General features: G+C 32.2%; 3 protein-coding genes and 1 pseudogene across 3 annotated transcripts in view; 1 reads left to right on the forward strand and 3 right to left on the reverse strand.

The window, feature by feature from the left end:
• The window catches only part of LOC125836181 (binding partner of ACD11 1-like), a 167,264-nt gene that overhangs the window by 38,634 nt on the left and 112,389 nt on the right, over positions 1-16,241 (reverse strand). The window lies entirely within an intron of this gene.
• On the reverse strand, positions 4,772-5,345 carry LOC125836188 (uncharacterized; annotated as a pseudogene).
• Positions 5,758-6,451, reverse strand: LOC125836185 (protein MAIN-LIKE 2-like). Its single transcript, XM_049515290.1, has 2 exons — positions 5,969-6,451; positions 5,758-5,874 (listed from the first exon to the last, which is right to left on the reverse strand). Exons 1-2 carry the CDS (start codon positions 6,449-6,451, stop codon positions 5,758-5,760), a joined length of 600 nt encoding a protein of 199 aa, XP_049371247.1.
• Positions 9,891-15,822, forward strand: LOC125836170 (protease Do-like 8, chloroplastic). The gene is made up of 13 exons (XM_049515273.1): positions 9,891-10,137; positions 10,429-10,556; positions 11,175-11,257; positions 11,353-11,451; positions 11,677-11,743; positions 12,011-12,086; positions 12,174-12,240; positions 14,211-14,428; positions 14,561-14,628; positions 14,746-14,825; positions 15,013-15,099; positions 15,201-15,308; positions 15,505-15,822. The coding sequence occupies exons 1-13, from the start codon at positions 9,956-9,958 to the stop codon at positions 15,631-15,633; spliced, it is 1,392 nt and encodes a 463-aa protein (XP_049371230.1). The 5' UTR covers positions 9,891-9,955; the 3' UTR covers positions 15,634-15,822.

The raw sequence follows: 16,241 nt of genomic DNA on the forward strand, positions 1-16,241 counted from the left end.
ATTTTTTTGACATATTAAGTGAATTGTTGAGACATTTTTTTGACATATTAAGTGAATTGTTGAGACATTTTCTTTTCTTAGAAAGTAACATTTAATTTTTGTCCTAAAACATAATTGGGTTTGAAGAAAATTGTGCTAAAAAATGGAAGCAACGAGAATCAAACCGCTGGCCACACAAGGACTTAAATGATTATACTGTCAACTCATGTTGGGACTAAGTGTGTGCATTTGTTAATAATATCCCAAAATAATTATGGATATTTTATTTATATACACGCTATAATTTTTCGACGAAATATCACCCTTGCTTGATTGTAGCTCCGTCCCTGGTTGTGTGCATTCATGAAGATATATGGTGAAGTTGTTGGTGTATTGAAATTAGTAAAGTGTTTGTTTTAGATCCCAGAATTTTGAGATTCAAAAAATTTTACTAGTAAATTTTATGATTTTAATTTCATTTGAAACAATAATTATAGAAGGACCTATTTTTTTCCTTGTTATGAAACTAAAAAATCAAATTAAAACCTACTCATTAAACGTGTGATGTCTTTTTATTTTCATTCTAATGTAGATATAGTAAAGCGCTCCTTATGTGATACGTGTGATATGTCCTTTTATTTTCATTCTGATGCAGATACAGTTAAAGCTCTCCTTGTGTAATTTTCCATAAGATTATTGTAATTTAATAAAATTGTAGTAATTGATTTGAAAGTTTTAATGTCTAGATTTTAATATAATTCAAATAAGAAATATTTTTTGGAGTTCTTACTTACTATAAATAAGTAAACATGTAATATCTTTATTTTTTTTATTAATTTAAAAGTTTTAAATATTAGGATAATAAATAAATAATTATTATTTGACAATAATAGTAAATTCAGTCTACCAGTTAGTAAACTCCGTCTATCAAGAAATGGACAAATAGAATGAATCAGCTTAAATATAAAATAATATACTTAAGGATTCTTACTAATATTTGGTTTGTCACTGTGGTTTTCAATCATTTATTTTTTATGTAAAATCTTAAACCGACAATCAAATCGATAATGATCAATAGTCGATAAGTCAATATCTGGTTCTATAATGGTTTAGCATGTCTACAAACCGATAATCGATAAGTCGAATAGATAAATTTTAAAATCGAACCAAACTGAACCAACCGATACGCAACCCTAAATTTGATCTAATGCATAAATATACCTTCGGTCATTTTACTTTGTATCCTATCAGCTACGAGCAGAGACGATCCAGGATTTCGAGACTGTGGGTGCCATATCGTTATGTTCATCAAATCGATCAAATACTAACCTATTTTGCCTTGTTAATAGCGACTTGGGACGAATTTGTTCAGTTATTCATCCCTTCAGTCTATGAGGATAAATAAATTCAACAAAACAAAAACTATGATAATTTGTACAAAGAATATTTTTTTCTCAATAATATTAGTATAATATAAAATAAATCAATAAATATATCATTCATTTATAATTGCACTCGGCAAGTTTTCTTATTCTAAAAACACTTACTGATGATATAATTATTTATATTTATAAATACTTCAAGTTCTAGGTAACAAACTAATATAAAGAGGTTGAAGAATTTCACATACATAATTTCAATAATAGAGATGAAGTATCGGCTCACACCAACTGACAATCTAAAAAGGCCAAACAAAAATCAAATGTGATTTCGATATGATTTTTATGTTATCATTCATTATAACATGTATTTTATTTATAAATTAAAACCTAAAGATTTAAATTTTCATAATCCAAATTATTTTTTCATATGCATCCAAATGATTTAAATAGTAAAACAAAGAGTAAGAGAAACTCATTATCGAGTTTCTGAAATTTGGGCAAAGAGAAGAGCTAGAAAGAATTAGTTGAAAGAAGGAAAATACTACTCCCCCATCCTAAATACAACCTTCAAAATTTATCATTTAAAATAAATTTTAAATATTTGTGTGACTATAAATTATTTAATTAAAGTAAAAATATTAATTTAAAATTAAATTATTTTTAATAATAAAAGATAACATTTTTGAGAATAGACTAAAAAGAAAGTATGTCACATAAATTTCAAACAAAGAAAGTACGTAATATATTTTATGCTTAGAATAGAAAAGGGAGAAAAAAAATCACTAAAAATTACAACAAAAAAAATGTTTAGCCAAAATCAAGTTTATTACTTGTACAACTTGATACCAGTTGATATCAGATGGCCTAATAATAAGAGTCCGGAGCCAAAAGGGCAAAAAAAATTGCCAAAAATTTCAAAAGGGCACATCATATTTTTTTAAAATCAAAACGGCAAAATAGCTCCTGCCGGAGCGATTTTCCTCTGACACATATTAACGCCGTGTACTCCGTTAAAATAAAATCGCTGCCAGGGTAGCGATTTTTGTCTAAATTTTTTTTTCTTTTTTTTTTCACTAAAATCGCTGGCACAACAGTGATTTTTTAACTCTAATTTTTTTCCTCCACCTAATATCGCTGCTATGGCAGCGTTTTCATAGAAAAAAAAAATTGGCAGTTTTTTTGTAAAAACTTTTTTTGGAAAATCGCTGCCCTAACAGCGTTTTCCTTAATTTTTTTTTAAAGTTTTATGAAAGAACAATATTTTTAAAAAAAAATTGCTGACAGTGAGCCTGATTCCATCCAAAAATTTGGATTCGACATAGAAATCATCAAAATGAGGCACGAACTTTAATCGGTGTCGAATTAAGTTGTCTTTTCAGCGATTTTTGATAAAAAAAATTATTTTTTAATAAAAACACTGCCTTGTTTTCAAAACGAAAAATGATTTTAAAAAAATAAAAATTGAAGAGAAACGAATTTAAAAAAAGAAGAAAAAAATTTAACTAAAAAGCTGTCAAGGCAGCAATTTTCATCCATTTGACAGATTTTTTACAAAAAAAATAATATATATATCTTGAAATCGCTGCCTTGGTGGAACTAGTTTTTTTTTAGGCAGCGATTTTTGTAGAAATATTCTTTTATTTTATTTTATTTTTTGAAATTTCTGTCAATTAGTCAACATCTGATGGTAAATTTCTTTTATTTTTTTTTAAATCGCTGCCCGTGCAGCATTTTTGTTGTTTAAAAAAATTAAAATTAAAATCACTGCTATTACAGTGTTATTATAAAAACAAATTTATTTTATTTTTTTTGCATTAATTATTTGTTTTTAAATTGCTGCTGTTGCAGTTATTATAAATTTTGTGGAAATTTTTTTTTTTAAAAAAAATTCTTTTGATTTATTTTTTTTAAAATTTCTATCAACTAGTCAACATCTAATTTTTGAAATCGCTACCTTGGCAGCGATTTTAGTGAAGAATTTTTTTAAAAAAAGGAAATCGCTGTCAGGGCGGCCAAATTCCCCTCTAACTTTTTTTTTTAAAAAAAATATCGCTTCTGACGTAGCGATATCATAAATAAAAATAGTCTTATATATTCATGATCATTATTTGAATTGGAGTGTGGCAGATTACATGAGAGAGCCTAGCAATGCTTCCATGCACTTGAATTCTTTTCAACCGGAACCAACTGATAGGTAAAAAATGTAATGTTTTCTTATTTATTAGAATTAATTTTTTTTAATATGCAATATATTTATATTATTATATTTTATAGGTGTGACCAACTTCAAGATGCAGTGAATTATTGTACACAAATTGTGAATAATAATATTATGGGTGAAGAACGAGTTGGTGAGTTGCATAGTGATGAACCTTTGGAGCATGAATTAACCGACAATGATGAAATGTATGAGGATGATGATGATGATGATGATGATGTGGATGATGCACCTAATGCACCCGTTGAAGATCAAAGTATTAATCATCATTCTACAGTGATTCCATACTTAGATCACACTGAAGAAAGTGCAGAAGATTTTATCTATACAAGAGATGATGGTTCTATTCGAACGACACTTTGGAATCCGAACAATCCTAAATATATCCAATCAGGTTCGATTGTTGCAAACTAAATATTTTATAGTTATTTATTTATTTATTATTGATTAATCTAATTTGTATATACAACTAGGTATGCTATTTATGAATAAGAAGCAAATGAAATCTGCCGTAAGAGCATATAGTCTTGCAATAAAAAAAGAATTTCTTTGTGATCAATCCAAGAGTAAAAGTTGGAGAGTTATTTGCAAGCGTCATGAGTTGGGGTGTAATTGGATGATTCGCTTTAGAGAGATTTCAAATGATATATGGAAGGCAGGAAAAATGATTGAACCGCATACTTGTCTTACAGATAATTATAAGGAGGATCATTTCAATTTGAATAGTAACATGATTGCCACTTCATTGATATCATTTGTTATGCAAAATCCAGACATAAATATTAAGATGATCCGTGAAATCATCAAAGGAAAGCATCACTATACTCCTAGTTATAAAAAAGCACAAAAAGGTCGGAGAAAAGCATTTCAAATGGTTTATGGTGATTTCGTAAGTTCATTTAAGGCATTACCTCGATACATGGTTGCACTACAATTATTCAATCCAGGCACTATTATTGAGTGGGAGCATCATTCTACAACAATGCAAGGTGAACAAATCTTTAAATTTCTTTTTTGGGCTTTTAAACAGAGCATTGATGGTTTCAAAAGTTGTAGGCCGGTCATTTCCATCGACGGCACACATCTTTATGGTTTGTATGATATGAAACTGTTAATTGCGATTGGGATTGATGTCAATAGAAATATTTTCCCACTTGCATATGCTTTAGTTACATGTGAGAGTTTGACTCAATCACGTTCCCTGGAAGGCCACATTCATTGACTCCATTGAAATACAAGTGACTTCCTCCGCATATTGTCTCATTTCATTAGATTGATTTTCATCGTTTTCAATCATCCGAGCTCGACGATACTGCATTTCATGACCCCTAGCCTATAATGAATAAAAAAATATTAATAACAAAAAAATTGTTCAAGATCAATATAATAATTTAAAATTTACATAATATACATACTAATGCCTCATGTCTTCCTGCCATGTGTTGATACCCTTTCTGTACAACATGTTGTGAATTTCCAATGAACATGCGGGAATGCCTCATGTAACAACGAAAGTAATCTGCTTGATCACTTACAAATGGAGGTCGAAAAATACGATTTTGACGTTGTTCCCATAAATATTGTGTGTAGTTAAACGCATCTATATCCTCTTGTTTTATTTTGGATCATTTATCACGCTTAAAATGATGTTCGAAAAACTGGGTACACAGTTCAGGAATATGTTGTAAATAACCAAACTGTCTCACAACACGATCAATCATGTGCCATTCATGATAAATTTCATCAATAAGTGGCACATGTGCCATCCAGACAGATTGTCCTGACCGACACCACTCAGGCAATCCATTAATAACATCTTCTGAATAAGGTTGCCAAATAAACTATAAAAAAAATGTAAGTAAGATAATTATTAAATTTTTTTGACAAAAAAATAAAAACAAATATGTACACTAACTAAAACAATCTTATGAAATATTTTTTTTGTACTATTTGTCATATAATATCTTATTTTGAGGACCTACCAAAAATCTACGTATATGTCATTATATTCACATGATTTTCTTGGATAGTGAGATATAAGTGTGAGTAGTTAAAAATTTAAATAAAATGGGATACAACTATGAATAGTTAAAAATACTAATAACATTTAAATACCTGATCATCGATTAGATTATCTAGTACATCCCTAATCACACCGATTACAATTCGTGCCTCATTTTAATGATTTTTACGTTGCGTCCATTTACGTGCAAGCGCAGTTAAATCCTCAAGTTGATTGGTCCTTAGAGATTTCGGTAATGGTTGCAGGGGAATAATACGTTCCCATGCCCAAATCTACAATAAATAAAATTCAACATTTCTTAGAATACAATTAAAATTAAAAGTGCATATTACTAGTATATAAAAAATAATTTAAAAAAATGTATACCTGCACTAAAGAGAGAAATCCACAAACTTCATTTGATTGTTTCATTGATGCACGACATAAACAATTATACAAATATGATAATGCAGCTGCTCCCCATCTTTGTGTTGACATTACATTTAAATTTTTTATGTCAATCAAAAGGTCTAAATTAAGTTTATTATTAGATTTATTTGGAAATATTGATCCACCACATAACCATAATAAATATAATCTAAACTTTTGTTGCACCTCACGCTCAGTTGAATGATCAGTAATATCATCTAAACCTTCAATATGCTCAATTAATTTATATGTTAACAATCTACTAACACCAGAAAAACAATCATTATCGGGTGACCATCCCGTTAATTCAAACATCATTTCTTGTCTACCAAAAACTCCTAAAGTATTAGCGCCATTTAAAATTATAGGACTACCATCTATTACCATTCCGAACAAAATTTCTATATCTTGTAAAGTTATGGTAGCCTCAGCAGTTCGCATGTGAAAGGTATGCGTTTCTGGACGCCACCTTTCAATTAAAGCAAAAATTAATCCGTTGTCATACGACACACATCCTACATCAAGAATTCCTTTAAATCTACAAATTTTAAAATACCGACGAATGCGAGGATGATATTTTATATGTTGCCAAAATTCAACATCACCGCGCCGCGTATATACGCAAGAATTCTCTTTCCTTAAGCTACCATTCCAAATTCCTTCGAAACGATGATGAACTTGAATTTTTAATACATCATACTCCATTGGACCAGGATGTACGTACATATTTGATGGATGCATATCTATATACAAAATATAAAAATAAGTGTTAGTGTTAATATAATTATTTAAAGATGAATATATTCACAATACCATATAAAAGTTAAAAATTAATTAATTAAAAATAAAATAAGTCCAAACTTACCTTATACAGGAAGACTTTTGAAAAAGTTTGAAAGGAGAGTTGAAAAATTATACTTGAAGTTTGAAGGGAGACTTCAACCAATTTATATGAAAATTTTAAATGAAACACGTGAACTTTTTCTATTTTTTAGGCATGCATTTGAGTTGGATTTTTTTTTAAAAAAATATGACATGTGAATGTTTGAACAATTAAAAAACAAGAAATTTGGAAGGAAATTTCGCTGTAAGTTAGTGACAAAAAATAAATTTAATACGATTTAAAAAAAATATAATTGGCAGCGATATTTATAAAAAAAATTCCACCGTAGGCAGCGATTTCTAGAAAAAGATAAAATTTCCACAAAATTTATAATAACGTTTAAAAAAAAAACATTAACGAAAATCGCAGAAACGCTGCACGGGCAGCGATTTAAAAAAAAAAGAGAAGAAATTTACCATCAGATGTTGACTAGTTGACAGAAATTTCAAAAAATAAAATAAAATAAAAGAATATTTCTACAAAAATCGCTGCCAAGTCAGCGATTTCAAGATATATATATATTTTTGTAAAAAAGTTGTCAAATGGCTGAAAATTGTTGCCTTGACAGTTTTTTTAGTTAAATTTTTTTCTTTTTTTTTAAAATTCGTTTCTCTTCAATTTTTATTTTTTTAAAATCGTTTTTCGTTTTGAAAATAAGGCAGTGTTTTTATTAAAAAATAATTTTTTTAACAAAAATCGCTGAAAAGGCAGCCTAATTCGACACCGATTAAAGTTCGTGCCTCATTTTGATGATTTCTACGTCGAATCCAAATTTTTGGATGGAATCAGGCTCGCTGTCAGCAATTTTTTTAAAAAAATATTGTTCTTTCATAAAACTTTAAAAAAAAATTAAGAAAAATGTTGCCAGGGCAGCGATTTTCCAAAAAAAAGTTTTTACAAAAAAGTTGCCAATTTTTTTTATTTTTATGAAATCGCTGCCATAGTAGCGATATTAGGTGGAGGAAAAAAATTAGAGTTAAAAAATCGTTGTTGTGCTAGCGATTTTAGTGAAAAAAAAGAAAAATAAATTTGGACAAAAATCGCTGCCCTGACAGCGATTTTATTTTAACGGAGTGCACGGCGTTAATATGTGTCAGGGGAAAATCGCTCCAGCAGGAGCGATTTTGCCGTTTTGGTTTTAAAAAAATATGATGTGCCCTTTTCGCAATTTTTTTTGCTCTTTTGGTTCCGGACTCCTAATAATAATGCTTTGTGGATTCGAATCTTTGTTGGAGCCTTTTTGGCAAAAGAAACGGAAAATGCAGCATACGATTTTACAATGAAGCCGAACACATGACCTCTCACCACTGGCACCATGCACGTACTTGTTACTGGGGGTGGCAAATGTAATATATATTATATATATACATACGAAGTTTCAACCGAGTTCACTGGGTGCCGTGGCACCCTCTCCCTTACCCATAGATCTGCCCCTGGCTACGAGTCACCTTTGTTAGTGACTAATTAATCTCTAATATGAAACTTTTCAATATAAATTTAAATTTAATCGATTTTTAATATAAATATCAAACACCAGTTAAAAAAAAATAAAAAAATTGCATAATGTATCTGTAATGCGAGTAATTTTGAACACCACTTAGTGACATAAATTGCATAAATTTTCATATAAATTTCATAAAAAAGGTAAAATTTCATACTTTAATGATTAAGCAATAGGATTTATGATGAATATATTCTAAAGAAACTAAATAGAAAACAAAAAGAAACCCAACTAAAGATATTAAAAATTTGTGAGACCATGTAACTTGTAAGACATGTTCAATTCTAGTGGGGACTCTACAAGATGTATTTGATTTCAATTAGAATTTTTGGAGGCTATTTTAGTCCTGAACCCTAGTTTATGCCTATTTAAAGGTATTATACTCCTTTCAAGAGGCATATTGAATACGCAAATTTATGAAATATTCATAAAGAGATCAGATTCAAATCATCATAGTTCGAGAAATACGTCACTAACGACCCTCACGGAGAAATCTAAATCATAATACGCCACTAAAGACACTCGAATCATGGAGAAATATTAAGAGAGAGAAGAATCAAGAAAGAAAAGGAATTGTAACCGCACTATTTATCAACAAACTATTTTATTTTTCATATTTTTTTATAATTATAATTTATTTTCTATCATTTTAAATTTTGTTGCAAACACCACCTTTTAACCTTTTACTATCAGCTTTTCGAGCCAAAACCGATTGTACTTAAAAAAATCACTTTAAATTATACTGAAAAAAAAGAGAGATATATTATCGATATAAAAACAGAGGTAGATGAAGAAGAAAAAACTTGATTGTTTTTTTTCTTTACAAACAAAAGAATAAAAAGCAAACCAACTCACATTATGACTTAGAGCCTGTTTGGATTGACTTAAAAGTTGATTAAACCTACTTTTAAATTATTTTTAATTTTTGGGAGTGTTCGACAAATTTAAAAATAACTTAAAAATAAGTTTAAAATGACTTTAAAATTCATTTTTTTACTTAAAAGTTACTAAAGTTTAATTTTTTTAAAACTACTTTTTTTAAGTTAAGCCAAACAAACTCTTATTCCACGCATAAGTTGTGTTTTTCTATTATAAGTGGGATATTATTTATTACCTTGATTATGAATAGAAGCATTTTTACTCAACCTATTTTATTAAAAAAAATGGGGTTTTTTTTAAAAAGATTTTGGGTAGAGGAAGGAGAAATGGAGAGAGGATTACAATCTGGGCAATCAAACTTTCACCCATAAAGTGGAGTAGTTTATTGTTTCCTATGTTTTATTTGGGTACGATTTTTCCTAAGTTGAGGCTGGCAGTTTCCCGTGCCGTGTCCGAAATTTGCATTAGAACACCAATATATCTAAAACTCGAATTCGAGACTCCTCCCAACAGTAAGTAGTAAAGTAGATAGGTCAGCTATTGCCTATAGTAAAAGTGAAGGGAGAGAGTAAAATATAGAGAGAGGAATAGGAGAAGAAATATCCCAGTTGAGTCCCAACTCTTTATCTGCTCTCTGCTTTCTTCTTCCCCAATTTTGAAGCTTCCATTGAATAATAATAAAATGGAAGTGATAATAGTATCATCTAACGCAAAAACACCGTTTCACCCGCATACAAATCAACCAGCCATTCTCAATAACTCTGTATTTTTGGGCCGTCGAGAGCTCTGCTTCGATAGCATTTCCTCTGTCTGCTCTGCTGATCCCATTACTTCTACTCCATCTACCTCTGCTTTCACTCCCAGGTACGCATATAATCTATCCTTTTAGACTTAAAGGACTCCCTACATTTTACTGTACAATGAGTTTAATAAGCAAAAATGACAAGATTTTTGACTAATTAGATGAATATGTATACCATTTAAATGAAAAAAATGGGTCATGAGTGGTGAAGTCAAAATTTTTGTTGAAGGATACTTTCAAAGTTTGGTATCTATCAGTTTAAACTTAAGAGGTTGCTCATTAAAATTAAGTACTCACTCAATATTTGTATTAACACATGATTTCATGACCCTTTTTTTTTCGTTGTGTCACAGGATTGGTGGAGATAATGGCAATTCTTTGATTGAGCAACTACGGAAAAGCTTCTCTTTTGCCACACGGAGGATGTTGTTAACAAGCTTTTTCATGTATTCACTTTATCATCCTTCAAGGTACCTGTCAGGTTCGCACGTTCTTACTGTTTGTTTCTTTTCCTTTTTTTTTTACTTGTCGCCTTTGAAAAGCCAGCACTTGAATTCTGTGTTGGGCCTCACAATTGTTGGATTGATCTGGGTTTTGTAGTCACATATCTCTTAAGACATTTAACCAAATTAATGCATATATTTGGCATTTTCAGCTCCTTACATTGTGTTCTGAATTTTCTTGCTTGAGAAAGATATTGGTTGTTTGTGAGCTTCCAAAACATAGCCTGTCTCACTACCAGGAAAAGGAGGAGTGTTTACGGTAGGTTAGTATAACATAGTGATAAACCTTATGAAAGTACTAAAATAAAGCTTTAATTGAGTGGAATGGATATAGAGAATTTGTATATCGACTCCATCCAACTAGAGGTATAGTTTATTGCTTATAGTAACAGGGAAACCAACTGTGGTTATGCAACTGAGCTAGCTCTCTCCCCATAGTCCCCAATGAGCAAAACCCTATTCTTGTGTGGTTGGCTACTGAAAAAATACAAAGCTTCATGATGAATTTGCTTCCTCCTTATCAGTTATTGAGTTTTCGTCCTTTATTTGGATTCTAAGTTCTAACCATGTAAACTACTATACTATATGATATGCAGCACTTGCTTTGGGGGATCCGTCTGTCACAGTTGAACAAGTTACACCTACTACTTTTCCTTCTGCAGCACTTTTCCCTTCCGAGGTTCAGTATCATCACCTACTCAGCTTATTCTTTATTGTTTTTGTTATGTTCTGATATATAGATCACCGTTTATCTGGTACATGTCTAATTGGCAGGAAAGAGTTGTTGAGCTCTTTGAGAAGAACACTTACTGTGTTGTCAACATATTTGATGTAACCTTGAGACCGACGCTTAATGTTACTGGTATGGTTGAGGTAAATTTTATAGACACGTGCAAGCATTTACTTTTCCATTTTCAGTATCATGATTATCAAACTTTTTGGTAATTTAGCTTTGGTACTGTCTTGAAAATAAAGTTTCTCATGTCCATGGATTTTTTGTCTTCATCCATTTGGTGCCTCAACCAACACACTTTTTGTCCTTTGATAAATAATCTATGTTTGAAAGCAACTACATTCAGTATGTTTAAACAATGGCAGATTCCTGAAGGAAATGGTTCGGGGGTTATTTGGGACAAAGAAGGCCACATTATTACTAATTATCATGGTAAGATCACTTCAAATATGGTACCTGAGTGCATTAGTTATTTGTGTAATATACTTCCTGCATCCCCATAAGGATGGGGTTCAGAGTCTGAGAATCAAATTGTCTAAGTTTTGGTGTGAAGTCGGAAATCAATTTTTCTTACATTTAGGAGTCTAATAAAGGCTTCATCTAAAAAATAGAATTGAATTCTATGACCCCAAAAACCAATTTCAGTGTGTTGGATGGGCTGTGCAATTCTTGGTTAAACAGTTTTCTTTATATGTCCAGTGATTGGTAGCTCCCTTTCTAGAAACCCAAGCCGTGGGCAAGTAGTTGCACGCGTTAATATTCTCGCTGCAGATGGGTGAGTTGTATTCATTTTCAGCATATACTTAATGGCTCTCCATCTTATGCCTTCACTCTCTTTAATTTATTTTGTTTCTTTCTGAAGGGTGCAAAAGAATTTTGAGGGTATATTAATTGGTGCAGACCGTGCCAAGGATCTTGCTGTGTTGAAGGTAAGCATTATTTCCACTTTCCAGAATCCTATTTTGTCAAAATCTGGAAAATTCTTAAGTTCATGGGCTACATTTGCTTTAGTTATGTCATCTTGTTCTCATCTCTTATATCTGTAGTTTGATTGTCATTTTTTCCTATTGCATTTTTCTTTTCCCTGTTGTCTCTATCTCTCTTTATCTGATAATCCAAGTAAATGTCCAGCTTCAACTTTTAGGTCATGCTCTCATTAAATTGTATTCTTCAGCAAGCAATTTAAGGATCTGCTGGCACATATTAGAATGTATGATAATGGTTGCAAATGAGCCAATATTTGATCTGATTTGTTCATTCTATTTCTTCATTGGTATCACTAAGCAGTGAAAGGTGTAGCTTGAGTTTTTACTAGACTTGTGATTGTCAACAACAACATACCGAGTGTGATCCCACATGCCACAAGTGGGGTCGGGGGAGGGTAGAGTGTATGCAGGCCTTACTCCTACCTTGTGTGAGGTAGAGAGGTTGTTTCCGATTGACCCTCGATTCAAGAAAAGCATTTTAAAAATAGGTTTGAAAAATACTAGAGCGAAAGAAGCCCAAACTAAAATACGAAGAAAAGAGAAGTATTGACAACACAAACAGTAAGATAACCAAAGCAAAAGAATCAATTGTAGTGATAAAATTGAAGAATTAGATAATAATAATAATACTATTGAAAAGGAGAATAGGAGTAGATAAGTTGCTCCAAGCTAGAGCCATGCTCTCCCACAAGAAAGAGAGATAACACTACTACCTACCAACTTTCTACTCTAATCCTTGATCTTCATGCTCTCCTATCTAGGTCATGTCATCGGTGAGCTGAAGATATGCCATCTCTTCTCAATTCTTCTTCGGTCTACCTCTACCTCTCCTTAAGCCTATCATTGCCAACCTCTCGCACCTCCTCACCGGACATTTGTGCTCCTCCTCTTCATATGTTCAAACCATATCAACCTCGCTTCCCTCATCTTGTCCCCTACGGACGTCACTCCCACCTTGTCCCACATATCTTCGTTCCTAATTGAATGTTTCCTAGTATCCCACACATCCATCTAAGCATCCTCATCTGCCCCACTTTCATCCTTTGAACATGCGAGTTCTTGACTAGCCAACCCTTTGCCCCATACAACATAGAAGGTCTAATAATCATTTTGCAGAACTTACCTCTAAGTCTTGGTGGCACATTCTTATCACATAGGACATTAGATGCGAGCCTCCATTTCATCTATGCCTCTCCATTACGATGTGTGACATCATCATTTATCTCCCCACATCCTTATACTTGAAGCTTCCTCTCTTGGGGATGAATTGTGTGTTGATCCTCACTTCCACCTCCACCTCTTGTGATTGTCTTTTTACTTGAAATGGTTGATGATCATTTTAAAGTTACCAGAAACAACTACAACTCAAAAAAAAGTTACCAGAAACAACTTCAGTCAATTCTTACAGAACAAAAAGATCAACCTATTTGTCCATAGATTCCACAGAAAATTTGCTTATCTTTCAAAAAGGTGAGATGGAAGGCATCTAGATGTTCGTGGAGCAATCTTACAGCGGGATAGTGGTGGGATGAGATGAGTTGCAATATATGATATAGAGCAAAAGAGTGTCAGAGAGATAGGTGGTTAGATATGGTGAGAATAACACTGTAATGCATAGTGCTTTAATTTGAAAACTGAGTGGAGCAGCTGTATGGGGTGAGGCTGGTATTATCATATTTCCTATGGAGGAAAATAATCCCAGTGCATTATTTGCATTACGTGATTACACATCCAGGAAAGAGGCGTATGCCCTATTTTTTGTTTTTCTTCTACACTCGTATGGGATCAATATATTTAGAAGTTCTATTTGCTTGAGGAACTTACATACAGCATAGAAATTGGTGATGTGCATTTTGGCATTTTCTTTTTTTGTTCTTTTTAACACCTTATGACTTCACATCTTGAAATGCAAGGTGGAAGCTTCTGAAGACTTGTTGAGGCCAATAAGGGTTGGTGAATCTTCTTCTTTGAGAGTTGGCCAGCAATGTTTAGCCATTGGAAATCCTTTTGGGTTTGATCATACACTCACTGTTGGGGTTATCAGTGGACTGAATCGAGATATATATAGTCAAACTGGAGTGACCATTGGTGGAGGAATTCAAACAGATGCAGCCATCAACCCTGGCAACAGGTTTATTTTTCTGAACTTGTACTTCCCTTGGTAACAAATGCATTCCCTCTGATGCTGATAATCATTAAAGGTCTCTTTTGCCCTTTTCTTTTTCAACTGCTGTTCTGTGAATAAATATGTGTACCTTTCCAGCGGAGGTCCTTTGTTAGATTCAAAAGGAAACTTGATTGGGATCAACACTGCAATATTTACTCAGACAGGTGAATAGTTTTTCCATCGTGGTGTGTGTTAGACGGAAGATTGAGAGGAGATGACAAGAAATGAATGTTCAAAGTTTATCCTCTCCTGCTATTACTTACTCTTTTTCAGTACAACAGGGACATCAGCAGGTGTTGGATTTGCAATCCCTTCTTCAACTGTGTTGAGAGTTGTGCCCCAGTTGATTCAATCTGGAAAAGTATGAATGTTGCTCTATTAGTTCGTGTCTTGGTTCTTGTCAGCTTCTTTTCCTGGTTTTCCCGAATTCTCTTCATTTGCATTTTGTTACAGACCATCTCATCTTGTATTGGCGAATACTGCTTCATATTCTCAGTTGAAATATAGTGGTCATTTATTTTCGTATATGTATGTCTTATGCATGTCAGGTTCTTCGTGCTGGTTTGAATATTGAAATCGCTCCAGACCTGATTGCCAACCAACTTAATGTTCGAAATGGAGCACTGGTTTTGCTGGTACATTTCTGTCATTATGACCCTGGGAGTGGGGAGACAGGATCTTTCAGAGTAAAACTCACGATATCTCTTTTGTCTGAATCTATTCCTGCTCTATTTAGGTACCTGGAAATAGTCCTGCAGCAAAAGCGGGACTTCTTCCTACTACCAGGGGTTTTGCAGGAAATATAGTGCTTGGCGATATTATTGAAGCAGTGGATGACAAACCTGTAAGTAATTTCTGACTTTCTGTTTTATGTTACATCGCAAGCTTTTTGTTAGTGCAAATTTGATGATATGAACATCGACTAGGCTTCCGACCTGCAGGTCTAGAATTTGAATCATCCTAACAATGATTGATTTTTGTTCCTCCTTGTTCTAAGCAATTCTGTATTTCTGAGATGCACACATTTCATGCTGTTGCAGGTTAGGAGTAAAGCAGATTTGTATAAAGCCCTGGATAACTATAACATAGGTGATGAAGTTCGGTTAAAAATCCGTAGGGGCAACGATAACTTGGAGTTGAGCATAGCATTAGAGGAAAAAGATTCATGACAATTGAAGAGTTTTTGACAGCAATCTGTATCGAAAAGCGGAAATGTGCGAGCAATGAGCATGTTACATGGATATGCTGCCAGCAGAATGTATCACTTGTAAAGTATTTAAGTCACCATTGAAGGAGGACAAAATGAGTAATCCTTGAAATTCTTTTGCATCAATTTATAATAAGGTTCTTATTTCTTCTCTTACATATATATCTACACGACGTGTGCATAGTATTTATACAAATTCCTTGGAAGGCTGAGAAGTACTTCGCGACTCTTATATAAGTATTGAAATTGATAAATATGGTGAAGTATGCTTGGTAAAATGGTGCTGATAAACATCTTTTCTATTAAAATGACCTAATTTCCTAAACTAGATAGAAGTGTAAAAGTATTTTTGCATAACAAAGGATGAATGAAGAAAATAGAATGTGGAAAATTAATAAGTTATTTAAAGAAGAGTACTTTGAAAATTGCAAGATGTTAGGAATAAAGTCATAAAAAGTTTGGTAAAACAACGAAGTATAAATTTTAGCAATCATATAGTTTTAATATGAAATTACAATCTATCCCTATTTAGTTTGTAATTACATTAATCCCTAAAAAAGTAAAATAAAT

This window comes from Solanum verrucosum, unplaced genomic scaffold (genome assembly GCF_900185275.1).
Source record: "Solanum verrucosum unplaced genomic scaffold, falcon-dt-bn FXZP01000278.1, whole genome shotgun sequence".
NCBI classification, from domain to species: Eukaryota; Viridiplantae; Streptophyta; class Magnoliopsida; order Solanales; family Solanaceae; genus Solanum; species Solanum verrucosum.